Source organism: Rattus rattus, chromosome 16, assembly GCF_011064425.1.
Source record: "Rattus rattus isolate New Zealand chromosome 16, Rrattus_CSIRO_v1, whole genome shotgun sequence".
Classification (NCBI taxonomy): domain Eukaryota; kingdom Metazoa; phylum Chordata; class Mammalia; order Rodentia; family Muridae; genus Rattus; species Rattus rattus.
In genome coordinates, this window is record NC_046169.1 from 31,573,152 (window position 1) to 31,601,069 (window position 27,918).

Here is a 27,918-nt window from a genome sequence, read left to right on the forward strand (position 1 = left end):
CGCCTAAAAGTAAACGAGTTACTTAAAAACTTGAAATTTAAGAAATGAAAAGTGTCAGACAGGTAGCTGGTGGCGAAAATCTTTAACCCCAGCACCAAGGAGGCAGAGGCAGGCGGATCTCTGAGTTCAAGGCCAGCCTGGTCTACAGAGCAAGTTTCAAGACAGTCAAAGAAAGATACACAGAGAAACCCTGTCTCAAACCCCTTCCCCGCGAAAAGACTTGAAAGTAGAGACTGTTCCCTTGACTTTTGACATGAAGCAGGAGAGAGAAGTGGGAGAAGCTGAGGCCTGAGAACTGCAGGCAGATGGAGGCAGGTCTGCTCCAGACATCGAGAAGGACTTGAGGGATGGAGAGATGGCTCAGTGGTTAGAGCACTGACTGTTCTTCTAATGAGGCCCCGAGTTCCTAGCAACCACATGGTGGCTCACAACCATCTGTAATGGAATCAGATGCCCTCTTATGGTGTGTCTGAAGACAGCTACAGTGTAGTCATAGAAATAAAATAAATAAATAGATTTAAAAAAAAAAAAAAAAAAAAAAGGAGGACTTGATTTGCTCTGGGAGAAAAAAAAAAGTTCCTGTCACCTGCCAGAAAGCAGCCAGGAGCAGAGAGAGCAGCTACTCAGGCTGGAGAAGCAGATGTTCAGGCTTGAACTGAAATCTTGGGAGACAGCCTCAGCAGGTGTGAGAGGGAGGGAAGCTTTTCAAGGTGCTCTGAGAGGTTTTAAGAGGGAAGAACAACCCACAAGTTCAAGAAACCCGAGAAAAGCTGAGGTAACCATTTAATTAAGTCAGTGGGAAGAAAATATTATTACTCTTTTTTTTTTTTTTTTTTTTTTTTTGTGCTTCAGGAGGTTAGTCATCCCTTTGGGAAGACCTAAAGTGGAAGCTGGGTTTTGTGGCTCATGCCTGTCATTCCACTCTCTGGAGGCTGAAGTAGGAGGGTCAAAAGTTCAAGACCAGAGCTAAGAAATGGCTCAAGGGGTAAATGCGCTGAGTTTAATCCGGGAGCCTGCAAGCTGTCCTCTGGTCTCTGTATCTGTACTGTATTTTTGCACGCACGCGCGCGCGCGCGCGCGCGCGCACACACACACACACACACACACACACACACACACAATTAATTATTATTTTTCCACCAAGAATTCAAGGTAGCCTAAGCTAGAGAGACTCTGCGTCAAAACAAAATCAGGTTAATTTGATCCCTGACTTCATATACAAATGCCACAAAATGAAGAAACAAAGGAAAGAGAGGATAAATTCCAGGCAGGAAATTTTTAATCCTTTAACATTTTTATGTATTATTATGAGTGTGTATAATGCGTGCGTGGGAGGAATGTGGGGGGCGGTGCAGGTAGAGTTGGCTCTCTCCCACCTTTATGTGGGTCCTGGGGTTCTAATTCCCACTGTGGAGCTTGTCCGGCAAGCACCTCCCAATCAGCCATCATACTGTTCTTTTATTAAAGTCATTACTTATTGTTTAACACATACCCACGCGCCCAGAGGGTGTACGCATGCGCACTCACATGGGCCTGCGACCCAGAGGGTGTGCGCGTGCGCATTCTCATGGGCGTTTGTACACGTGTTCCTTTTCTCTTTCTACCATGTGGGGTTCAGGAATTGAATTCAGGTCACCGGGCTTATATGTCAAGTGTCAACCTACTGAGCAATCTTGATGGCCGACAATTTGCTTTGTGTGACCAAGTTTCACTATATAGTGCTGGGTGGCGTAGAATTCTCTCCGTAGACTGGCCTTTCGTCAGGCTCATGGAGATCTGCCTGCCTCTGCTTCTTCAGTGCTTGAATAAAAAATGTGCGTTACCATATCCGGCATAAACCTTTTCTTGAAGTTACATTTATTTATTTATTGGGCACATGTGTACATGACATCATGTGTGATTGAGGCCATAGGAGAACTTGAAGTGGAGTCTCTCCTTCCATCTTCGGTTGGTTGGTTCAGTTTGTTTGTTTGTTTGTTTGGTGTTTTGTTTTGTTTTGAAACAGGGTTTATTTGTGGAGCCCTGGCTGTCCTAGAACTCTGTAGACCAGGCTGTCCTTGAACTCAGAGATCCACCTGCCTCTGTCTCCCGAGTGCTGGGATTAAAGGTGTGGGACCACCACTGCTCCCCTCCTTCTATCTTTATGTGGGTTCCAGGGATTGCCATCAAGTCATCAAGCTTGAAAGCAGTCACCTGTACCCACTGAGCCATCCTACCAGCCCTAATCTTTTGTTTTAAAGTTCAAGCCTCAGGGTTGGGAATGGGGTTCTGTGAAGGAGCTCGCTTATCTAACATGCACAAGGTCCTTGTTTCAAGCCCCAGTGCCTGTCTTGACCTCATTCCATTGTAAAAGAGAAAAGGAGAAAGGAAGGGAAGAAGGAAGGAAGGAAAGCCATGGTTTGGGACCCATTTTTCATTTCTTTTTCGTTTGGCTTTTAAAACCAATTGTTTTGGGGGCTGGAGAGATGGCTCAGTGGTTAAGAGCACTGACTGCTCTTCCAGAGGTCCTGAGTTCAATTCCCAGCAACCACATGGTGGCTCACAACCATCTATAATGGGATCTGATTGATGCCTTCTTCTGGTGTGTCTGAAAACAGTGACAGTGTACTTATAAATATAAAAGAAATAAATCGTAAAAACAACAAAAAACCACAATTTTGGATTTACTTTATTTCTATAAATACAAGAGTTTGTGTGTGTGTGTGTGTGTGTGTGTGTGTGTGTGTGTGTGTGTGAAGTGTGGGCCTGGTACCCAAATAGATCAGAAGAAGGCATAAGATTTCCACAATCCCCTGGAATTGGAGTTACAGAGTAGCCACATGGGTGCCGAGAACTGAACTTGGATCCTTTTCAGGATGAATAATTACTCTTAACCACTGAGTCATTTATCCAGCCCTTTTGGGTTTTTTACTTTGTTATTTGTTTGTTTGTTTGTTTGTTTGTTTGAGACAGGACTCACTCTGTATCCCAAACTGGCTGGACCTCACTAGAAACCCTGGGCTAGCCTCAAACTCGTAGCAATCCTCATCTCAGCCTTCTGAATGCTGGAGGGAAAAATATTCATAGAGCACGCAGTCAAGAAAGAGTTCTGGGATTGGGTATTTAGCTCAGTGGTAGAGCGCTTGCCTAGCAAGCGTAAGGCCCTGGGTTCGGTCCCCAGCCCCGAAAAAAAAAAAAAAAGAGTTCCTATCTAGGGACCCAAGAGATGGATCTAGGGCTAAGAGAACTTGCTGCTCTTTCAGAGGACCCAAGCACAGTTCCCGGGCGCTCATTTTAATAACTCCAGGTCCAGGGATCAGGCACGTGTGCACAAAGAAGGAACTCACATCCAGAATACACAAATAACTTCACATTAATACAAAGTAACAACAACAAAAGTCTAAATACCCACCAGACAACTCAGAAAAGAAAATCTTTGTATCCAATAAATAGGAAGAGATACTCCCTCCCAAGGAGTCCGCAGGCAGATGCCTGCAGTATAGAGGTTAGTTCCAATGGCACTGGGGAGAATTTTAGCCTTTGAACCAAGAAGTCTGTGTGACACGGAGACTGGAAAGTGAGCAGAAGACTGTACAGCATAAGGACCAGAGTTGGGGGTCTCAGAATCTACATAATCAAAGCTAGACACCTAGATGTGGTGGTTGTGATCCTGGAGACAGGCAGATTCCTGGGTTCACTGACCAGACAGTCTTGCCTGCTTGGCAAGTGCTAGGCCAATGAGAGACCCCGTCTTAAATAATGAGATGGACAGCACCTGAAGAATAATAACAAAGGGGGAACCATGGCTGGAGAGATGGTTCAGCGGTTAGGAGCACTGACTGCTCTTCCAGAGGTCCTGAGTTCAATTCCATGGTGGCTCACAGCCATCTGTAATGAGATCTGATGCCCTCTTCTGGTGTGTCTGAAGACAGCTACAGTGTACTCACATACATACAATAAATAAATCTAAAAGGGGGGGTGTGACTGTTCGATCTGCCCCCCACACACACAGTTGACTCATACCTCTAACCACAACACTCAGGAGACTGAAGCAGGAGCATTGCTGAGAGTTGGAGGCCGGCTTGGACTATCTAGTGTCCTGTAGCAGTTTCTTTGGAGATTAAAACCGTCTGTTTTAGAGGGAAACTCCTTAAAGCACCGGATATTAAGTAGTAGATAAAACACTAGGATATTTTAAGACAGGATGCCTGCTCTCTCTCTCTCTCTCTCTCTCTCTCTCTCTCTCTCTCTCTCTCTCTCTCTCTCTCTCTCTCTCTCTCTCTCTCTGTGTGTGTGTGTGTGTGTGTGTGTGTGTAACAAGATAGTCTAAACTGAAACATTTCATCCTGCATGAAAGCTCATTAAGTCAGGAAGTAAACTACTCAAAAATGGCTTCAGGAAGTCCCTAAAACTGACGAGATTCACTATACTCTGCCCCCCAATCCCAAGCCTGGTGAGTCACTCAACTGAGTTTCCAGGAAAAGATACTTCCTAGACTGTTGAGCTAACTGGGCTCTAGGTTCTCAGCTTTTGAGCTGTCACCCATGCTGGGTTGGGTCTTGGTCATCCAGCTGTCTTTGAGTTGTTTCTGCATCTGTAAGTAACCCCTCACCCAAATTCCTATAAATAACCACAATAAAACTCATTGGTTCAGGTTGGGGATTTAGCTCAGTGGTAGAGCGCTTGCCTAGCAAGCGCAAGGCCCTGGGTTCGGTCCCCAGCTCCGAAAAAAAAAAAAAAATCAAACTCATTGGTTCACCAAGTTGGACTTCTGTCTGTCGTTGATGGCCTTCCAACCTAGGGCAATTGGAAGCTCAGTCTGTCATTGGTTCCCTCCCTACGAAGGGCGAGTACATGTTTATTCATGGTTCCCCAGGAATAGTCTCACGAGACACGACACGCAGGGAAAACCCTCTCTCTGTGGGGTGTGGGTGGGTGTGAGGGGGCCAGAAGTTCAGTGAAAAAAATGAGGAAGTAAACCTTGGTGAGGTTGGGCAAGATGAAGGAACTTCTTCTATAGGTCATCTGGGGGTTACAGGAAGAATTTGGCCTGTTTGGGGTGCCAGAGATCGTCCTTCACATTCAAGTCGATGGCACTGGAAAGAAATTCTCAAGTCCCTTCTCCTCCCAGTCCCGTTCTTTGTCAGTTAACAGATCTTACTGTTAATTACCAGGAAGAGTGAGACACCGGGAGGCCATCTGTGACTCACACAGACGCACCTCAGAAAGATATTCAATTTGCCAAAGCCCAAACAGTTAGTGAAGCTAGTTATAGGTGTGGTGGCAAAGACCTTTGATCCCAGTACTCCAGAGGCGGAGGTAGGTGGAGCCCTGTGAGTCGGAGGCCAGCCTGGTCTGCATAGTAAGTTCCTAGACAGCTAGGGCTATGGCGAGAGGCCATGTCTCAAAAAAACCCCAAACCAAACCAAACTAAAACATAAAAGCAAAAGTCATAGTAAATAACGTCATTTGCAGATTTTTTTTGTATGTTAAAAAGGGGGGGGGGGCTGGAGAGATGGCTCAGTGGTTAAGAGCACTGACTGCTCTTCCAGAGGTCCTGAGTTCAAATCTCAGCATCCACATGGTGGCTCACAACCATCTGTAATGGGATCTGATGCCCTCTTCTGATGTGTCTGAAGACAGCTACAGTGTACTTATATATAATAAATAAATAAATCTTTTAAAAAACATTTTATTTTTGAGGGAGAACCCTGGTTAAGGCTTTGACTCAAACTAACTCAACTGAGTAATTTTCTAGGGGACCCCTCATCTCCCTTGAAAGAAGACTCTAGAGCCCTTGGACATGATAAGTTCTAAGTGTCTTTAAAACTAGTGTTTCTTCTATAATGGGGGGAAGGCATGTGTGTGGAGGTCAGAGGATGACTTGTAGGATTCCATTCTTGATTTCCAACTTGTGGGTCCTGGAGCTGGAACTCTCTGTATTGTCAGACCTGGCAAAAGCACTTTTACCCACTAGGCCATTTCCCTGGTCATTAAGTGTTTTGTTTTGTTTTTCCCTACTGTGATCTCACTGGTTCACTTCGCCTATTAGGTGCTCAGTTAACATTCACTAAAGAAACAGGAGCTAATGAAAGAAAAGCCGTTTTCCTTCCCCTTGGAGATGAATAATTTTAATGACAAACAGTGCCACCTGCAGGTCGAAGGTGGAAGTGTAAGGTTGAGAACAGCAAAATGCCAACTTGTTCAATGGCAATATTACATTTTCTTTAGTTTTATGTGGACTGTAATCATCCCGAACCTGTCCTTCCCAGCTGTGGAACTCTGAAATGTGCTCAAGCCTCTAAAAGCTTATCGAGTGGCTAGTGCCATGCCACATCGTGTTTTATCACTGTCACTGCCGTTACAGGAGTCTAAGGACAGAGGACACAGTCACAGTCACATTGCTAGCACGTGGCAGAAGTAGGGGGTTTGAACCCAAGCACTGCTCTACAATGTGTTCTGAATTTCTGCTTTTTACTTTTGTTTTTCTGTGAATGTGCACATGCTTGTGGCGTGTGTGTGTGTGTGTGTGTGTGTGTGTGTGTGTTTTATTTTGTTTTCTGTTATTGTTATTGTTTGAGATAATGTCTCCCTGTGTAGCCTCTACTGGTTTGTAATTAGACAGACAAAGCTGACCTCAAACTCACAGAGCCAACTGCTTTGCCTCTTACCATGAATGCTAGGGTTAAAAAAGATTAGCTCAGTGGTAGAGTGCTTGCCTAGCAAGCGCAAGGCCCTGGGTTCGGTCCCCAGCTCCGAAAAAAAGAAAAAAAAAAAAAAAAAAAGACTCTGCCACCAAGCCTGGCCCATGCCTGAATTTTAACATATTCTTTTTTTTAAATGTATGTGAATACATAAAGGTTTATTTATTTTATGTGAATACACACTGTAGCTGTCTTCAGACACACCACAAGAGGGCATCGGATCCCATGACAGATGGTTGTGAGCCACCATGCAGTTGCTGGGAATTGAACTCAGGACCTCTGGAAGAGTCGTCAGTGCTCCTAACTGCTGAGCCATCTCTCCAGCCTTAACATATTCTTAAAGGCAATTTAGATTCATAGCAAAATCAAACAAAAGGTAGAGTAACTTTTCCCTGTATGCCCCTGCCTCAGCCTCGTGTAGTGCTTCTCCTCATAGGATGCTCTTACCATCTTCTGTCTCTCCAATGTCTGACACAGAGATGTTGCCTGAAACACAGAAACATGGCAGACAGCAAGGCTATGGTCGTCACTTTTCAGAGGTGCACCCCTAAAACAATCGTAAAGGGATCAAAAGGTGAGCCCGAACAGAGAAGGGGAGAGAAGACCGTTTGTCAGACGCTCAAGGTCTTTTCTGAAAGGTAGGACCATCAGTCAGGCTGAGTACTGGAGTTCCTCGGAGTACAGGAACTCCAAGCTTTGCAAAAGGAATTGCTGAGCAGTAAGCCAGCTGGAGCAGAGGAACCCCAGAAAGCTTCTTGGGGTGAGGCCAGGCTCATAACCCAGTAATCCATGGGACATGTGCAACATGGGGAGCCTTATTATTCTATCTCCCTATTTAACCTATAAAGAAGTTCAGCATCCTATGGCTGTGAAGGGACACCATGACCATGGCAACTCTTACAAAGGAAAACACTTCGCTGGGGCTGGATTACAGTTCAGAGGTGTAGTCTATTCTTGTCGCAGCGAAAAACATGGTGGAACACAGGCAGACATGGTACTGGAGAGGTAGCAGGTGGTCTATTACGTCTTGATCCAAAGGCAGAAGTGAACTGTGGGCCACTGAGCCTGGGCTTAAGCATCTGAGACCTCAAAGCCCGACCGCTAGTGACACACTTCCTCCCACAAGGGCACACCTACTCCAAGACCACACCCCTAAATTGTGCCACTCTTTGTGGGCCAAGCATTCAAACACATGAGTCTATGGGGGGCCATTCCTATTCAAACCACCACCGTTTGAATAGGAATTCCACTCTCAGGCTTCTGGGAGATTTGTGCTTGTTTGTCTCTGAGATGGGAGTGTCACTATGTTGGGGTAGAAATCACGGCTCGCGTCCGTACAAAACACAACGGGCCAACAAGGTTCCACGTGGAAAGGTTTAATGAGAGAAGAAAAGTAGAAGAGGAGAGGAGTAAAGGCCGGCCATGAGCACGTGGAGGGAAGGGGTCAGGGTAATGGGGAGAGAAGGGACAAAGGGGAAAAGGGGAAGAGCAAGAGAGTGAAAGAATGAGGAGGGAGCAAGCAGCCCCTTTTATAGTGAGCCAGGCATACTTGGCTGTTGCCAGGTAACTTTGGGGCGGAGCATAGCTGGCTGTTGCTAGGTAATTATTGGGGTGGAGCTTACCTGGCTGCTGCCCTGCTAACTGTGGGGGTGGAACTTAGACAGAATACCAACACAGTATGACCTATATGAGCCACACTGGCCTTGAACTTGCCTGCTTTAGAGTTCTGAGTGCTGGGACTACAGGTGACTACTACCACCCCTCCATGGCTTTTAATGTACTGCACAATGAACCATCAATAGTACATTTTATGATTTCTTTTGAAGATTTTCTCTCTCTTTGTGGCTGTGCCCGTGAATGTGGGTGCCAAAAGAGGAAGTCGAGTCCCCCAGATCTAGACTTACAGACCGTTGTGAGTCACCCGGAGTAGGTTATAGGAACCACCCCCAGGTCTTTGACAAGGGCTGAAAGCATTCTTCACCTCTGAGTCATCTCTCCAGCCTTCACTTTGCATTGAATTCTGTTTATTCTTTGAATAAGCCTGGGGTGGTAGGTAATGTGCATGTGCTGTCACACAGGCTGCAGCTTCCGTGCTGACTGATGAGGCCCCATAGGGTTTCAGGAAGAGCTGACCGAAAGAAAGAGGAACCTCCAGGTCCCCGGAGCAAGGGTAAAAACATGTTTACATCACAGAAGTCCAAACAGAAACCGGGAAGGAAAGAGCAGCAGATCTCAAGGGGGCTAAGAGTAGGTAGCTCGATTCTAGTTTGAAGCTCGATTTCCATTCCATGCAGACCATTGCTACGTAGCTGAAGGTGACTTTGAATTCCTGATCTTCCTGCCTGCTGTCATCTCCTGAGTACTGGAATTATATTCACTTCCTTCCTGCCTTTTCCTTTCAGACAAGATCTGTGTAGCTCAGGGTGGCCTTGAACTTGGAGCCGCTCTCCTGCCTGAGTATTCCAAGTATCTACTACACCTGGCCTCAGACTGTGTGCTTTGGTAGCTCGGAATTAATCTACAAAGTCAGCAGGTCACGGCATGTCGATGGGATAGTAAGAGACAACTGTAGGTTGAAGTGTACACACCTGCAGTTCCATCACTAGGGGAGGCTGGTGAGGAAGGGACGGAGAACACACAGTAAGATTTTTGTCTCAAAACAAACAAACAAACAAACAAACAAACAAAAAAACCCCACCAAGCCTGGGAATATGGTGCACTTGGTAGATGCTTGTCTAGGACACACAAAGCCCTAGGTTGGATCTCTAGGGTCATACACACTGGGTACAGCGACATGCACCTGACATTCCATCCGCTTGGGAGGAGGGAGCGAAAGACCAGAAGTTCAAAGTCATTCTTATTTACATAGTGAGTTTGAGGCCAGCTGGTGCTACACGAGAGATCCTGAATTAAAAAAAAAAAAAAAAAAGGATCTGGGGCTGGAGAGATGGTTCTGCGGTTAAGAGCACTGTCTGGGGTTGGGGATTTAGCTCAGTGGTAGAGCGCTTGCCTAGCAAGCGCAAGGCCCTGGGTTGGTCCCCAGCTCCAAAAAAAAAAAAAAGAAGAAAAGGAAAAAAAAAAAAAAAAAAAAAAAAAAAAAGCAGTCTACTCTTCTAGAGGTCCTGAGTTCAATTCCCAGCAACAACCATCTGTAATGAGATCTGGTGCCCTCTTCTGGCCGGCAGGCTTATAGGCAGGCAGAACGCTGTATACATAATAAATAAATCTTTTTAAAAAAATTATCCGACAATGGGAAACCGCCACAGGCTTGTCAGGTTAGCCAAAATCAAAAATGGAAATGAAGTTGAGCAGGCCTAAACTCCCAGCGTTTCGAGAGCATTCGAACCTGGAGCTGTGTTGTGGTTTGCCTTGGAGTTCTCTCTGAATTTGTAAAATAAAGGCAAAAGCTCGAGATTTGGGCAGAGGGAGGAGTCGGGAGCGAGAGGGGAGGAGTCAGGAGGGGGAGGAGTCAGGGGAGGAGAAAGGAAAGAAGCGGGGAGAGAGTTGTCGTGGGAGAAGGAGAAGCTAGAGACCTGGCAAATAAAAGGTGCAAGGGATGAGGGATTTGGGAGCTAGGAATAGGACAGTGTAGGGTGGATCTGCCCAATCTAGACGCTAGATTGTTTTCATATTAATTGAGTTGCGTTTTCTTTGTATGGGCCGATTCCGGTTGGAGAGGAAACTGCAACAAACTGCAACAAAAGAGCTGGCAGACTCTATTGGTGGGAAAAGAAAACTGGGGAGTCGCTCTAGAGAAAGGTCGGGCCGTTTCTTATAAACTTACAAACACACATGACCATAGAATGCACTCCTAGGAAGGAGCTCTGAGAGAAACGGAAACACAAGTCCACTTAAAGTGTATAGTGAACCTGTAGAGCGGCACTCATTAAAAACCACTGAAAACCAAAACCAAACCAAATTCTACCACCCAGTAAATGGATGACACTTGTTGCCAATAAAGACGTTGACTGGGAAGAAACCCCAGCATAGGTGACTATATCGGTTATTTTTATATATTCAGTGCCGAGAACTGAACCCTGGTCCTCTGCAAACAGCAAGTGCGCCTAATGGCTGAGTCATCTCTCTAGCCCCTAGATGGACTCATTGACCTATGATGGGGGGGGGGAACCCTAACAAATGAGTCCCCAGGGGCCCTAAGGCTTGCAAAAACAAATGAACAGATGCAGTCTGCACCTTGACTTTTACATTGGGGCCATCAGGGCTTGAGATTAGATAAGACGACTTTGAGAACTGAACTTTTCGCAGAATGGTTCGAAGAATGGGACTGTAAGACTTGAGGAGGGGCTGGAGGGTTAAGAGTTCTGGCTGCTCTTCCAGAGGTCCTGAGTTCAATTCCCAGCACCCATACGGCAGCTCATGACTGTCTATGACTGCAGTATCATGAGATGTGATGCCCTCTTCTGGTGTGCATACGGACATAACACCCATATACAAAAAATACACAAATAAGCCTAAAGAAAGAAAGGAAGGAAGAAAGAAAGGAAGGAAGACAGACAGACTTGGGAGGCAGAAGCAGGCGGTTCTCTGAGTTCAAGGCCAGCCTGGTCCACAGAGTGCGATCTCGGACAGCCAGGGCTATAGAAGCCCTGTCTCAAACTCCTCCCCCATCTTCCCCCAACCAACCAACCAACACACGAGAACATTCCGAATGATGTAATCATAACAGCAGAAATGGAGGTTGGGTTCCGTGGTGCATGTCTGCATGAGGCACTGATACAGAACTTCCTTGAGTTCGAGATTAGTCAGGCGGAAACAGAGAGATCCTGTCTAAAAGAACCAAAAAGTTAAGAATTCTTTTGTTTCTCTTATCATAAATACGTGGATAGAAGTAGTCTGGCGACCTCCTGCGATGTATCTAAAGGCAAAGAAAGTAAAGTCAGTAAGTAACATGGGGTAAGAAATTCAAGGATGGGGGTTGGGGTTTAGCTCAGTGGTAGAGCGCTTGCCTAGGAAGCGCAAGGTCCTGGGTTCGATCCCAGCTCCGAAAAAAAAAACAAAAAAAAAAAAAAAAAGAAAGAAAGAAATTCAAGGAATATGTCTTAAAGGACTCAAGTCGCTTCTAAACATGCACTTCTAACCATGACACATTAGTGTCACAACAGAGGTTTACAGCTTCCGGTTTTCAGAGGGCTCCTTAGAAAGAGCAGTCTCTCGGGGTTGGGGATTTAGCTCAGTGCAAGGCCCTGGGTTCGGTCCCCAGCTCTGGAAAAAAAAAAAAAGAAAAAAAAAAAGAAAGAAAGAAAGAAAGAGGGGTTGGGGATTTAGCTCAGAGGAAGGGGGCCTGCCTAGGAAGCGCAAGGCCCTGGGGTCGGCCCCCAGCTCCAAAAAAAAAAAAAAGAAAAAAAAAAAAAAGAGCAGTCTCAGACCCCGCCCCCCACGGTCCCGGCCCCGCCCCTCCGACGCCAATCAGGTCCCGCCCATAGCCCTGCCCAGTTCCCGCCCCTTTCGTGATCGGCGGGCCTTAACCCAATCCCCGCTGGTCTGGCTTCAGGCCCCACCTTTCTCCGCAGACTAGCGTGGCCTCGGGAGCCCTTACCCGTGGTGCCTAGCGCTCGGCTGTGACTGTTGCCCGGCAACAGACAGGCCTAGCTCTCTGGCGCGGGATAGTATGCTATTCCATGGGGTCGCGGTGTCTCCCGCCGCTCCTGCTGGTGCTCCTAAACTGCTGCACCTCTTCGAGCACCCAGGTCGTTGCCACCCCGGCTGCGGCCACCCCGGTGGTGACGAATGAGGATCTCAACTTCACCGAGGCCACCCCGGTGGTGACGAATGAGGATCTCAACTTCACCGAGGCCACCCCCGCCACTCTCAGACCCTCCCGGTCTCCTAGGACCCCGGGAACTCCCAGGCCACCGGAGCTCTCTGGCCCCAGGCCCACCCCGGTCACGGACGGTGGGTACAAAGTGCTAACTCCCTGACGCGAGTAGACCAGTAAGAACGTACGGAAAATGATAACCCTTCTCAAAGTTCCACCTTTCTCAGCCTCCCTGTCGTTCCCTGAGAGGGAGACGGGATCTCCAGCACACAAACGCGGAGAGCGGAGCTAAGTTACTCCCTTTCCCACATAATTTCAAACAGCTGGAGTGTTGATGCAGAAAGTGACTCTGGAGTGGAGTTCTAGATAGAAACCTTCAGAATGAGTTGTAGGCAGTACTGGTAGAAGAAAGGGTGCTAAGTAGATCTTAGTCCTTTCCATGCAGACACACGGACGTGAGCATACGAGTGCTGTTTAGATGACTTGAGAGCTCAGTGGAGTTATTAAACACGCCAGCTTTACCCTCATCTTCTTACCTTCTGAAGCTTTTGCAACAATTCGTGGTTGTAATTTTAAACACATGAGGCAGTGGGCCTAATTGCTCTCTTTCTGCTTTCCATGCCAGTTAAGGGATTGTGGCGTTATTTTAGCGAGCATGCCCAGTTGTCCATGGCTAGAGAGGACCTCATCTAGAAGGAGCACATTTGCCTTTCGGACTAAGAAACATTTTTGCATTTATCAATAAACTTCCTTTTCCTTTCGTGTCTTTCCAGAGCACATTATACCATTTTGGGGGAGAATTTTTCTAAAACTATATATATATATATATACACACATATATATGTATATATATACACACACATATTTAATTATGTGTGTATATTTGTATAGGTGAGCACTTGGGTGGCTGGATATGTATTGGTGACCTTGGAGAACAGAAAAGGGCCTCAGAGCCCCGGGAGCTGGAGTTGGTTTGTAAGCTGCCTGACTTGGGTGCTGGGGACAGAAGCAATATGTGCTTTTTTTAAAAACTCCTGAGCTATCTCTCCAGCCTCCTGTAGAAATATTCTAGTCTCCTGCTTTCTCCTTTTTTCTTAACTTTGTTCCTGACAGTTTTGCTAAGTGACCCAGACTGGCCTATATATAACCTGATACCTTTCTGACTATCCTGACTGCTTCCCTGTTGCTGAGATTCCCAGGTGTGGGCCTCCCATCATGCCTCCCATCTCTAGAGGTTGTTTTTATTTTTTTTTTTTAAACCATTCATTCATAGAAACAATGCCATGATGTCCTATTAGCTAAAGTTCTTTGAAGCCTGAGATTGTTGCCTCCCCCACTTCCCCTAGGAAACAAAACATTACAGTTAAGAATCAGGGAGCTGGAGAGATGGCTCAGTGGTTAAGAACACTGACTGCTCTTCCAGAGGTCTTGAGTTCAATTCCCAGCAACCACAGGGTGGCTCACAACCATCTATAATGGGATCTGATGCCCTCTTCTGGTGTGTCTAAAGACAGCTGCAGTGTACTCATATAAACAAAATAAATAATTCTTAAAAAGAAAATCAAGTGAGGTGGTGGTGGTGGTGGTTGTACACACCTTTATCCTGGGGTAAGGTGGGTGGCACAGAGGCAGGTGGATCTCTGAGTTCAAGCCAGCCTGACCTCCAAAGTAAGTTTCAGGACAGCCAAGGCTACACAGAGAATCTCAAAAAAACAAAACAAACAAACAAACAAACAAAAAAACCCCAACAAAACAAAACAAAAAAAAACCCCCAAAGATTCAGTGACATTTTAGCTGGGGAAAGGGAGAACCGTGGTGGGTCACAACTGTGATCCTTCATCTTCTGCGGAGAGGTGGGAGGTCAGGAGACACGATCCAAATGAGCCTCTGTTTCAGAAAACAAAGAGCAAAACAACCAAGATTATCAAAGCCCCGAATTTATTACTTCCTCCCCGTCATGGCAGTCCGAGCCATGCATTCAGTTTACTTCCAGGCTCTGGTATTGGTCGTCCTTGTTGTTGTATGTTCTGGTTTTTGAGATTTATAAGGGGTGTTTTGCCTCTGTAGATACCTGAATGATGCCATATATGTGCCTGGTAGGTACCTGCAGAGACCAGAAGAGGGCATGAGATCCCCTGGAACCAGAGTAACAGATGGATTTCTCTTTTTCATAGATTTATTTATTTGGTCATTTAATGTATGTGAGTACACCGTAGCTGTCTTCAGACTCACCAGAAGAAGGCGTCAGATCCCATTACAGATGGTTGTGAGCCACCATGTGGTTGCTGGGATCTGAACTCAGGACCTCTGGAAGAGCAGTCAGTGCTCTTAACCACTGAGCTATCTCTCCAGCCCCTGTTATTCTGTTCTTTCTTTCTTTCTTTCTTTCTTTCTTTCTTTCTTTCTTTCTTTCTTTCTTTCTTTTTTTTTCCTTTTCTATTTTTCGGAGCTGGGGACCAAATCCAGGGCCTTGTGCTTGGTAGGCAAGCGCTCTACCACTGAGCTAAATCCCCAACCCCCTGTTATTCCTTTCAAAGGGTTTTCTCCGTGGACAGAGACGGAACGAGTAGGGCAGTAAAGTCAGTGATAAATTGAAGCAGTCTCTCGAGTACACTCAGCACCCTGGGCTCGGGAGGTTTTGGAAATTTCGGAGGAGGCTGCCTCCGCTGCTCTTGTGGGGGTTCTCTACCTGTTAAATGGGGTTAGCCATAGGGTCCTGAAGAGTCACAGCGGCTGTCAGCGCGGATGAGGTCTAAGTTGCTGGCGGGTTGGGGGCCTTTCCTCCATGTTGTAGTATCCTGTCATCAGTGTATTACCCTACATTGTAAATTTTAAATTAACAAAGGCCATCTTGAGCCAAATCAGGAACACTTGATTTTTGTTCGGGATCTTGTGACTTTGAGTTCTGCTTCAAAGCAAAAGGCTGCATGTGAGGAAAGGAACAAGGCTGCCAACAGTCCTTCCTGCAGCTACCCTAGAGAGACACTGAGGTGAGGTCCTCATGTACTCAAAGTGACTGATGTCTATGAGCAACTTTTCCCCCCAATAGGGACCAGATGCTTTTGTGACATTGGTTTCTGGAGTCCTTGGTGGCAGGGAGCAGTAACAGCCTACTTACCCTCTGGACCCCACTGTCCTGTTTCCTAGTTGCTGCTCTGTGTGTCTGCGACCTGCTTCCTGCACAGTGTGATATCAACTGCTGTTGTGACCCTGACTGCAGCCCTGGGGATTTCAGTGTCTTCTCTGCCTGCTCCGTCCCAGTTGTCACGTAAGCATATGACAGGGGGGTTTGATGGCCATTTGGCCAGGATGATTAAGTTTGGGGACAAGAATTGTGTTCCACACTCTTCAGAAACCCTGTTTGCAAAGCCCTGTGTGCAAAGCCATGTGCTGTCAGAAGCAGTCATTTGTCCCCATGCAGCCTCTCAACAGTGTGGGCAACAGGGGCATGTGTGTTGCCTCCAGAGTGTTATGAAGTTTGGAAATTGATATTTGAGTTGTGCATGGATAATGTGTCACCAGCTTGTACCTGGGAAATAGTCTCATTTGGCCTAGGGGTGTGTGTGTGTGTGTAAGTGTACATATACACCGGCGTGCGTGTCTTTGCATGTATGTGTGTTGAGCTTCCTACCTTCATTTTTGAGGTGGGCTTTCAATTTTTTTCTTTTTTCTTTTTTTTTTTTTGGAGCTGGGGACCGAACCCAGGGCCTTGCGCTTGCTAGGCAAGCGCTCTACCACTGAGCTAAATCCCCAACTGAGGTGGGCTTTCTCACTGAACATAGAACTCAACTAACTCACTCCCCTGCCCCACCCCCCACCACTGATTGACAGATGGGCTTGCAACCTCCTGTCTCCGCCCTGCCCAGCGCCCTGTTACAGATAGACACCGGAGCCCAGGCTAATCCCTGCTGGATGTCAGGCTTCTTTTATCATGCTTCTGAAGCAGGCACTTTCCCCACTCAGCCGTCTCTCCAGCCCCTGCGGACTCTTTCTGTGGACTCTAGTTAGTGAGGATGCTTTGTGTGCTCCTCTCTGGTTGTAAACGAAGCAAAGATTCTCAGTTCACAGTGCATGGGAAGTGGCAGAGAGGGAAGTTCTCAAGCGAGTGTAGTCGAAGATGTGATCACTTCTGAGTGATCTCGGCTTGCTTTTCAGGGGTTTTTGTAACAAAACAAAACAGCCCTTTGAAAAGGTTTGCCTTCAGGATGGGACCAGCTTACTGCAGAAGAAGCTGGCTAAAACTCAGGAGAGTCACCTGACATGCTTAGTCCTTTTGGAAACACAATGGACTCTTCCCATGAGAAACCGTTTTATCAACCCAGGAGGGCAAGGGCTGGAGGGTCCTTTTCTAGCCTCCAGTACCAGAGCATGGTTTAGCCTTCCTTGAAAATCAGTCTGCTTGTCTTAGGACTGCAAGCATGCCCTGCCAAGAATGCTGTTTTTAAATTGGAGTGCTGTTTATTTAAATATGGTAATTTGATTTCTTTTTTCTTATGACAGGGTTTAACTGTGAAGCCCTGACTGTCCTAGAACTTATATGTATACCAGGCTGGTCTCGAACTCACAGAGATCCACTTGTCTCTGCCTCTGAGTGCTGCGGTTAAAGATGTGCAGCACTGTGACTTTGTTATTTTTATTTTAATTAATTATGTGTATGCATGTGTGTCTTTGGGGGAATGGGATATGCACATGAGTATAGTTGCCTGCCTTGGCCAGAAGAGGGTGTTGGATCCTTTGGACCTGGACTTAAAGGAGACTCTGAGCTGCCCAACATGGGTCCTTGGAACCAAACTCAGGTCTCCTTCAAGAGCAGGACATGCTTTTTTTTTTTTTTAATTTATTTATTCATTTACTATATGTAGGTACACTGTAGCTGTCTTCAGATACACCAGAAGGGGGCATCGGATCTCTTTACAGATGGTTGTGAGCCACCATGTGGTTGCTGGGAATTGAACTCAGGACCTCTGGAAGAGCAGTCGGGTGCTCTTAACCACTGAGCCATCTCTCCAGCACGAGCAGGACACACTCTTAACTGACAAGTCATCTCTCTGGCCCCTTTAAATTGTTGAGACAGGGTTACTCTATGTAGTCCTGGCTGTCCTGGAACTCACTGTGTAGACCAGGCAGGCAGTGAACTAAAGAGATCCGCCTGCCTCTGCCTTCTCAGTACTATGATTAGTAATACTTAGTCCCGTACAACTTTTTTTTTTTTTTTTTTTTTTCTTTTTTTTCGGAGCTGGGGTCTGAACCCAGGGCCTTGCGTTTGCTAGGCAAGCGCTCTACCACTGAGCTAAATCCCCAACCCCAACTTTTTAGTTATATGAGTACACTGCAGCTGTCTTCAGACACACCAGAAGAGGGCATTGGATCTCATTACAGATGGTTGTGAGCCACCCTGTGGGTGTTGGGAATTGAACTCAGGACCTCTGGAAGAGCAGTCAGTGTTCTTAACCACTGAGCCATCTCTCCAGCCTACACCTTTTTTTTTTTTTCTTTTCAAAGCTGAGGATCGAACCGAGGGCCTTGTGCTTGCTAGGCAAGCGCTCTACCACTGAGCTAAATCCCCAACCCCTTGAGATTACTTTTTTACCTACTTTGTGCGTGTGTGTGCTCATACTGCAGCGCTCATGTGGAGGTCAGAGGACAGCTTGAAGTCAGTTTTCTCCTTCTAGTATGTGGATCCCAGGGGTTGAACTCATGTCATCAGACCCGGCAGCAGAGACCTTTACCCTCTGAGGCATCTTGTTGACCCTCAAGTATGGTCACTTTATTAGATAGGGTATTTGAAACATAAGGAGAGAAGCTTTGTAAGGGGCCAGCCAGGCAACAGGTTAGTCAACGTGGCGTCACACGGTGTCCATTGCAGCTGCCATTCATAATGTGAACGAGGTGGGCCTGTGCCCTATAAAGCTGTACTTCTAAAAACACCTCATCTGTAGACCCCTAGTTTGAATCAGGGCTAAATTTCTCAGGAAGATTTCAATTTATTTTAAATTAGTTTTGTTTGTGATCTCCACCCCCAGCCCCCACCAAAGGAACCAGATTAAACCAGATTAAGCTCAACCTCCTGTAGCCACAGCTCCTGAGGGGCCTGAAGTGGGAGGAACACTTGAGCCTGGTGTTGGGAACTAGCCTGGGTAATTAGAGGCAGACCTTCTCTCTAAAAAAGGAAGACAAAAGTCGCAAAAATCCCAGTGCCAGTTTGTAGCCCCGTTGTAGCTTCAGTTCATAAAGGTTTTGTTAAGTCTATTGACTGCCACCAACTTGCCTGTTGGATAATGACTTGGTATCTGCTGGTGAGCATCCCCGTGAATCTGTCCTCATCAGAAGGGACCTTCGTGAGCACAGGAATCTCTGGCTCCTACCATGTAATTGCCTTTACTGGCTGGGACACCACTTAGTGGTAGAGCGCAGGCCTAGCGTGCATAGGGCTCTAGGTGTGTGTGTGCTCCTTGCTAACACACTAGCTGACTGGGTTAATAGAGTTATGGGTCCATTTCCACTGCTGTCAGCCTTTCAGGCAGACACCAAGCCAGGAACCTGAGGCTCTTGGCCCCTGCTCCTTCCTGGCTTTTTATGCAGGGCAGGAGGTCGCAGGATAGAAGCAGGGCCTGGCACAGCATGGTGGGTACTCTGTACTGATATACTTAGCCATCTTCTATAACTTTTTTGAGCACCCACTGTTAGCACTAAGGGCATAAAGCTCAACCTTCCCCATGCTTTTTGTTTGTTTGTTTGTTTTGTTTGTTTGTTTGTTTGTTTTGGTCTTTTGAGATATGGCTTCTTTGTGCAGCCCTGGCTGTCCTGGAACTCATTCTGTAGACTAGGCTGGCCTCAAACTCAGAGATCCACTTACCTCTGCATCCCAAGTGCTGGGATTAAAGGTGTGCACCACCATTGCCTGGCTGCCCATACAACTTTTAAGAGCTCACTGTTGGCTGGGGGAGGTGAGTGAATGCAAGGGCCCTGAGGAAAAGATGGTCAGAGCTGTGTCGTGTCCTGAAGATCACCCACAAGTTGGGCACCAGAAGTTGGGAGACAGACCTTCTCTAACTGTGGCATAGGCCCAACAGGGAGCTGAGATAGCGAAGGTGGGAAAGAGAGCAGGGCAAGATGGCTCAGTGGGTAAAGGTGCTTCCTGCTGGCCTGAGCTTAATCTCTAGGACCTACATCATAGAAGGAGACTGACTCTTGTAAATTGTCCTCTGACTTCCACACATGTGACCTGGAGAAAACATTACACACACACACACACACACACACACACACACACACACACACACATAATTACTCCACACAAACTTCCTGGTATGTCTTTGTATTTTATTTGTGTGTGTGTGTGTGTGTGTGTGTGTGTGTGTGTGTGTGTGTGTGTGTGTGTGTAGGTATGCATGTGTGTGTGCGTGCTCATGCACATCTGTGTATGTCATGGGTACCACATACATACAGTGCCTACAGAAGCCTGAAGAGAGCATCAGAGCCCCTGGAATGGGAGTTCCGGCACGGGCGGTTGTTATGGGTTCTGGGGACTGAACCTAGGTTCTCCTCAAGAGCAGTAAGCATTTAACTACTGAGCCACCTCTCCAGCTCCCAGAATGTCACGATCTCAACGCTGTCCAAGTTTATGGAAAGTGTTCTGCACGGTGCTCCTCACCCAGGAGGCTTCCCTTACACGGTGGTAGTGTATTTTCTTTTTTTTTTTTTTTTTCTTTTCTTTTTTTTGGGCTGGGGATCGAACCCAGGGCCTTGTGCTTGCTAGGCAAGCGCTCTACCGCTGAGCTAAATCCCCAACCCCGGTAGTGTATTTTCTGAGATAGGGTCTCACTGTGTGGCTTCGGCTGATGTGGAACTTGCTGTGTAGACCTGAGCTCCTAGACTTGCTTGTCCCGACCACCCCGGGGCTGGGGTTAAAGCTGTGCGCCACCACAGCGGACAGAAGCAAAGCCTCAGCACCACCCTTACCAGCAAGTCCAGCCAGACGGAGTCTCCGCTGACACGACGCCTTCATCAGTGTCCCTGCATCAGTGTCCCTGCATCAGTATCCCTGCATCAGTGTCCCTGCATCAGTATCCCTGCATCAGTGTCCCTGCATCAGTGTCCCTGCATCAGTGTCCCTGCATCAGTGTCCCTGCATCAGTGTCCCTGCATCAGTGTCCCTGCAGCTCCTATTTCTGTAGTGGAGGCGTCTGGGAGATTAGGATGATCTGGCTTAGATTTCGGACTGAAAATTTGCTGTTTTCTTTATCTTTCAGGGGTGATCGGCAGTTTTGTAGTCAGAAGGCAGCCTTCTACTCAATGAATTTGACAGCAGACCCGCCTCACCGCGACTTTAAACTCATTGACCAGATCAACCCTTCCATCTTCTGCATCCATATTTCAAACTGTAAGTATTTGGATTTGACAGATTTTGGAAGCTCCATTTTCTTTTAAGTTACTGTATGGAAGAACACCTCCTCACTCAGTTCATTTCAAGCACCTATCTCCTGTTCTGGCTGTGAATAATTCAAGCCCTGAGGCGGGTTTACAGGTGGCTTTTTTTTTTTTTTTTTTTTTTTGTTCTTTTTTTTCGGAGCTGGGGACCAAACCAGGGCCTCGCTTCCTCAGGTAAGCGCCTACCACTGAGCTAAATCCCCAGCCCCTACAGGTGGCTTTATAGATCCTGGGCACGCACTGACTTCAAGTATTTGCTCTGTAACTGTCTTTATCTTACACTTGACTTCAAAGATCTTTATGCCATGGAGTCAGAGGGATCCAAGTTGTGCGTGCCCGTGTGTGTGTGTGTGTGTGTGAGTGTGTGTGTGTGTGTGTGTGTGTGTTCATGTGCGTGCATGCACGTGCCTGTGTGCATGTGTGTGCATGGACGTTTATTTCCTCGTAGAGCAATGGTTAAAAATTAGTCTCATCTTTAAATGTTACCTGTGGTTTCCATTTCCTTTTTCTTTTTTATTTTTACTAAGGATATTTGCATGAATACAGGATCTTTATTTTTAACCCGAGCAGTCAGGTCAGGCGGATGTGTTGGTCCACAGTACTCCTGAATGTGTGCTACTCTCAGGATACCAGGCCCACTCATGGCCCTGTCAGCTAAATGTTATCATCTCATTCCCATGTCTTTCCATGTTTGTGATTTGTTCCCTCATGACTAAAGACCCAGGGGAATGTACTTATCCAAAGTGACAAGTGACAGTGACTGTCTAAGCCCAGTGGGCATGGAGCCTGCCTCTTCCTCTCCAGTCAGACACAGCACAGGAAGTGGCTGCCAAGAGATTAGTCCCATTTTTTTTTTTTTTTTTTTTTTTTTTTTTTTTTTTTTTTTTTTTTTTTTTTTTTCGAGCTGGGGACCGAACCCAGGGCCTTGCGCTGCCAGGCAAGCGCCTACCACTGAGCTAAATCCCCAACCCCTAGTCCTATCTTCTGACAGGCACCTCAGAGAGTGTGCTCTAGAAGGGGAAGAGGCAGACTCTTGTCATGTGCTGGACAGAGTGACCAGCCTGACCCTTGCTTCTGCTGTGTTGTTTCCCTGTAGGCCTTCAGACTTAGATGCAGCCCAGTCGAGTGATCTTGCTTATCTATTGAATTTTCATGACAGGGTCTCCTCATGGATCCTTTGCTGGCCTAGAACTCACCATAGAGACCAGGTGTTCTCAAATTCATGATGATTAGGGATTCTGATCATTTAACAAGTCTCAAGAAATCCTGGGAGAGGCAAATGTACAAGAAAATATCTTAAAATTTAATGTGTTTGTGTGTGTGCACACACATGTGTGATTGTGTAGATTAGAGGGTGACTTGTATAAAGTCAGTTCTTTTCCTCTATGTAAGTTCTGGGGATCAAACTGAAGCTGTGAGGCCGGCCGGCAAGCGCCTTCACCTGCCGAGCCGCCTAGACAGCCCTGAAAGACGGTTTTCCTACAGGAGTCTTGTGCTGCTAACTGTGGTTTCCAAAGTTCAGGTGTCACATACTCCATATATTGCTGCTGATTTCCAATGCTTTGTCTACAGACAAGCCGGCGCTGTCTTTCGCCAATCCGGAAGTGCCAGATGAGAACAATTTCGATAGACTGATGGGAGCATCAGGTGGCTTTACACTGAGTGCCGAGTCAGGAGTTCCTTCCACAGCCACCTCAGATGACCCACAGCCCACTAAATATGAGGTGAGCCAGCAACCTGATGGCCATTGTTCATACACTCTGAACTACTCTTTCCTTATAAGCTAACTTCAGTATCGACGTATAACGCCAAACTGCCTGCCCCTTGGACACTGAGAGAAACAGGTAGAGGGAAGTGGCCCATGGACTCAGTGTCAGATTGTCGTGACAAGCTCACCTTCCTGGTGTTGTCCCACCATCCTAGTCTTGGCAGTGATGAGGGTGGGACTCATGCTATGAATGAATTCCCCAACCCCCAGCCCCAGCCCTCTATACGTTTCTGGAATCACGTGTCACAGTGTAATTCAGCTGGTCCTTGAAATGATCTCCCGTCTCTACCTCCCGAGTGGAAGATCAACACCAGCCGCTGTCCATTCTTGTCTGTTTATGGTGGATGCCTTTAGTAGCAACGTTTTGGAGGCAGGCAGATCTCTGAGTTTGAGGCCAGCCTGGTTTACAGAGCCAGTTTCAGAACAACCAGGGCTACACACAGAAACCCTGTCTTGAAAAACCAAAATAATAATTATGTTTTTATACTTATTTATTTTTGAGAAGAATCTCACTATGTAGCCTTGGCTGTCTGACCTAGACCTCACTCTGTAGACCAGGCTGGCTTTGAAGTCTGGCAGCCTAGAGATCCGCCTGCCTCTGCTTTGAGTGCTGGGATTAAAAGCGTGAGCCCCCCTGCTGGTATATTACGTTTGTGTGGGAGGGCATGTGCAAGTGAGCATGGAGACCAGGAGAAGGAGACGGATCCCCTAGATCCCTTAGAGGTGGAGTTACAGGTAGATCTAAGCTGCCTGATGTGGTTGTTGGAAGCTGCAGTGGGTCCTTTGCAAGAGCAGTATGTGTCTTTAACCATTGAACCACCCACCCTCCCACATAGGCCCCTCCCCCCATCCACAGACACATACAATCTCTGAGATTTTAATGAGTATCACATAGTGAGACAGGTGACAATATGGTGATGCTGGCACCACACACACACACACGTTCTCCTTAGCCTCTGTCTATTTACTTGAGATAGAGTCTCACCGTTTAACTCTGATTCACTTAGAACTCCCTGTGTGGACCAAGACGACGTCTAATTTACAGACATGTGCCTGCCTCTGCCCCCCTAGTAGAGGACAGAACACAGATAAACCTGGGTTAAAGGCTCGAGCCACCACACCTACCCCAAGCAACTTTAATCCCAGCGTTGGGAGGCTGAGGCAAGAGGACCACTGAGCCCTGGCAGAGTGAGACTAGCTTGGGCAACAAATTAAGAGTCAGCTCAATAAATGCATGAAAATTAAGGGGCTAATACAGGGGTTCTCAACCTTCCTAAGGCTGTGACCCTTAAATACAGTTCCTCATGGTATTGTGACCCCCAGCCATAAAATTATTTTCAATGCTATGTCATAACTGTCCTTTTGCTACAGTTCTAAATTGTAACGCAAAGATCTGGTGTGCGGGATGGTCTTAGATGACCCTGTGAAAGGGTCATTCAGCCCCAAGTTGAGAACTACTCATTTATTATCTTCTGGACCTGGCCTGAGAGTCTTTTTAGCATCTCTGCTCTGCTGGTCTCAGGAACTCTAAGCTTTTATTCCTTACTCTTGGCAGGGAGGGACCTAGTGAAGCTGGCCAGCTTCAGGGACTTCCTGAAGTTCCTTTGAGTTGTTTACCTTTCTGTGTAAGGAACTTTCCTTCAGGGTGGACTATTTTGTTCTTGGAGGAAACTGTTAGACAGCAGTTTTGGCTGTGTAGTCCTGGCTGACCTGGGACTATGTATACCAGGCTGGCCTCAACCTCACAAAGATCCATCTGCCTCTGCCTCCTGAGTGCTCCCACAAAATTCATTTTAAAAAGGTGTGTGTGAGAATGACCCCGCCCCATTCTCAGCACTGTATTCCCAAACCCTCAGCTGTGTGAGCACTGTGTCAGTAGGGACTGTGTTCAGCACTGCGTCCCTAAATCCCCAGCCCTGTGGGCACTGCCATGTGTCCAGCGCATGCTGCAGGAGCACTTTATCTAACCTGTGGGTGCTGTGTTTGCAGTATGGAGCCCTTCTGCAGACCGCAGGTGAATCTTCAGGGTCATTTCTGAAACTGCCTTCGCCTCTCACTTCATCTCTGTGTGCAGATGAGAACCCTGCAGGTAAGAGGGTGTGGCTGTGCTTCCTGATGGCCACTAAAGCTTGCCAGTTACACAGGCTCATTGCCTGCAGACTCCAGGTAGAAGGCCTGAAAGGTCACCCCCTGAGGAGGTCCTTTCTACCTGGTCAGTGACCGCCTGTACCCCGTAGTGAGTGCCTGCAGTAGAATCTACCCATTTCAGGCAGCGTGAGTCTCTGCAGCATCTGATTCAGCACTAATGAGTGCTGGTCACCAATCTGCATGGGGCTGCTTCTTGGCACCCAGGGGCTGTGACAGGGCTTAGCAGGGAAAGATGCTTGCCACCAAGCCTGGCAGCCTGAGCTTATCTCTGAGACTCCTCGCAGAGGACCGTATTAGCCTCTACCTTCCACATCCACCACAAGTCAAATGTAATTTAAAAAACAAAAGAAAATAAATTGTTTTCACACTGCCCCTTGAGGTCATGCTAATATCCCTGCTTTGTCTCAGATGGAAATGGTGAGGCTTTAGTTTTCTTTCTATTGTTGTTGCTTTTTGGGTTTTTGTTTTTGTTTTTTGTTTTTTTTTTTAATTTTTTGGTTGTGAGTCTAGCTTTCAATAGCTGAGCCATCATCAGTCTAGTCCCAACCCTCCCCCACCTTTTTTCCCCATTTTTTAAATTTTTTGAGACACTGTCTCACTATATAGCCCCAGCTAACCCAGAACTATGTAGATCAGGTTGATTTAAAAAGATCCACCTGCCTCTGCGCTTCCTTCTGCTATCCCCACATTAGATTTTTTTTTTTCGGAGCTGGGGACCAACCCAGGGCCTTGTCTCCCCAAAGCAAACAAGCCAAGCTCAGACCCCATTTCCACTGTTCAGATGGATTAAGCTGAAAAAGGTGGAAGCTGTGGAGAGACAGACTCTCCTGCCGCAGTCGGTCGGGGACAGCTGGTCACGCCCTGCCATAGGCAGCGTGACATACGATCAACATTACCAGAGCTCCTGAAGGAAGGCTTGGCCCACACACAAGAGCCCCATGCAGATTGTGACTGCAACAGCCAAGGCAGAGACAACTGCTGTGGCCATTAGCTGGGAACTGGGGAGTAATTATGCCGCATCCGGGCGAGAGCGCTAATTACCCCTTCAGGGTTGCTGGAAGGCTCAGCGTGCGCACATTGCTCCCGGGAAATGTGCAGAGCAGTGCAGGGTGTGCATCCCTGTCCAAAAGGGGACAATGGTTGTTTAAAAAATAACCTTTGCACATGTGTTTTGTTTCATTTGCATAGTACTTCTGAAAGCTTCTGCAGGCATCACCTTCCCCCTCTGAGGCACAGCCCTGGGTGGGGGCAGAACTGGGAGGAGACACTGTTCTGCATCTTCCGGGCGTTTTGTATTTAGACGATTTTGTGCATGTATTTCCTAGTTGAAACCCATTTTTAAGCCCCATTTTAAACTTGCTGCATTTGAGTTGTAGCTTATTTTGCCTTTTCTTTTTTTAAAAAGAATTATTTATTTATTATGTGAGTACACTGTAGCTGTCTCCAGACACACACCGGAAGAGCACATTGGATCCCATTACAGATGGCTGTGAGCCACCATGTAGTTGCTGGGATTTGAACCCAGGACCTCTGGAAAAGCAATTGGTGGTTTTTTTTTTTTTTTCTTCTTTTTCTTTTTTCTTTTTTTCGGAGCTGGGGACCGAACCCAGGGCCTTGCTCTTGCTAGGCAAGTGCTCTACCACTGAGCTAAATCCCCAATCCCGCAGTTGGTGTTCTTAACCACTGAGCTAAATCCCCAACCCCTATTTTGCCTTTTCTATTGACTTTCCACTTCCCATTCATAAGCTGAACATGTTCTGTATATCCCTCCCCAACTCCCCACGCCCTGCATGTTACCGTTCCCAGCATTCCTGGTGAACCAGGCCTTCGAATGCAGCCGAAGGGTGGCCCTAGAACAGTGTGAAGGAGTGGAAGCCCTCAGCATGGCTCACTACAGCAGCCCTGCCATTCTGAGGGTAAGAATCATCTGGAAACAGAACCGACTGACCCTTTAAGATGTACAGTGGTCTCCGCATGCCTGGCCCAGGTGCGTCCTCTGGCACTGTGGCCTTGGTGGCTGCCCGAGGGATCTCTGTGAAGTTTGTCTGTGGCTCGGCTGGGTCTTGCTTGCACTCAGCTTTAACATTGACCTCATTTGTCTGGAGAGCCGCTGAGCAAGGCCAGGTCTTCAGTGACTGCTCACAAATCAACACCATAAAAAGTGGGCTCCCAGGACCAGCAGGGAAGGGAAGTGCATGTTTGCCTAGAGACAGGGGCCATCAGGAAAGGTCTAGCAGTGGGTGGAGGGCACCCAAGTCCCAAGGAAAGGGCCTTTCCCTTAGAGTTGGTGACAGCTGGGATGGCCGTGAGCAAGGCCCTGGCCTACTTGACAGGGAGGACTGAAGAGAGAAAGAGGTGACTCAAGCATGGGACTATGTCCAAGGCCCCCCCCTGGTTTCCAAGTTCTTACTAGGGCTGTGGGAGGGTGAGGCAGCCTGGGCGGCCATATTCAGTCGTTCACCCCTCCTCGATCCTTCGTGTTTTCTAAGTTGGTCCTCCAGGCCCAAGTTCTAGTAAGTTTGAATTCTCAAGTTGTCCTCGAGTGTGACAGGGTGTAGCTCTCTCTCAGTACAGGCTTGGGAGAGCATGTCTTATCTGTCACTCTCCCAGAGGACCCCAGGCCTGATAGGGTATATAGCCATGAGAGTGGGAGGCAAGCCTTTGGAAGGACAGCTGTGTGATGTAGGAAACCAGAGACAGGCCCTGCTGTGAAGACAGGCGCAGCAAGAGGCAGTGTGGGATGGTGACAGCAAGGCAGGCAGGCCTTGGAGTGCTGCCGCTGAGGGAAGATGAGCTGGCAGAGGGAAGGTCAGTGGCTACCACATAGACGGAAGCGTGCAGTGGCTGGGCCTGCGCGGGGAATCTGCCATCATGTCAGTGGCGTCTCAAATGATGGCTGTGGCCTTTAGCTGAAGTCTGAAAAGGCTGTGGAAACTCAACCATTTGTTGGGCCTAACTTAGCTGTGGTTTATTTTTGTCTAGGTGCCTAATTCAACGACACAGGTAAAAGCATAAAGCCCCCCGCCCCTGCCTGCCTGCCTGCCTGTCTGTCTGTCTGTCTCTGTCTCTGTCTCTGTCTCTGTCTCTCTCTCTCTCCCTCTCTCTCTCTCTCT

At 47.3% G+C, this 27,918-nt stretch overlaps 1 protein-coding gene across 1 annotated transcript in view; it reads left to right on the top strand.

Moving 5' to 3' along the window:
• The first annotated feature begins 12,254 nt into the window (after nucleotides 1–12,254).
• Nucleotides 12,255–27,918, top strand: part of Tctn1 (tectonic family member 1) — a 28,003-nt gene continuing 12,339 nt past the window's right edge. The window contains exons 1-7 of the mRNA XM_032886714.1: nucleotides 12,255–12,596; nucleotides 15,607–15,727; nucleotides 20,712–20,842; nucleotides 22,462–22,613; nucleotides 24,647–24,746; nucleotides 26,612–26,721; nucleotides 27,788–27,808. Coding sequence (XP_032742605.1) covers nucleotides 12,323–12,596; nucleotides 15,607–15,727; nucleotides 20,712–20,842; nucleotides 22,462–22,613; nucleotides 24,647–24,746; nucleotides 26,612–26,721; nucleotides 27,788–27,808 — 909 coding nt within the window. The 5' untranslated portion in view covers nucleotides 12,255–12,322. The remainder of the gene's footprint in view (nucleotides 12,597–15,606; nucleotides 15,728–20,711; nucleotides 20,843–22,461; nucleotides 22,614–24,646; nucleotides 24,747–26,611; nucleotides 26,722–27,787; nucleotides 27,809–27,918) is intronic.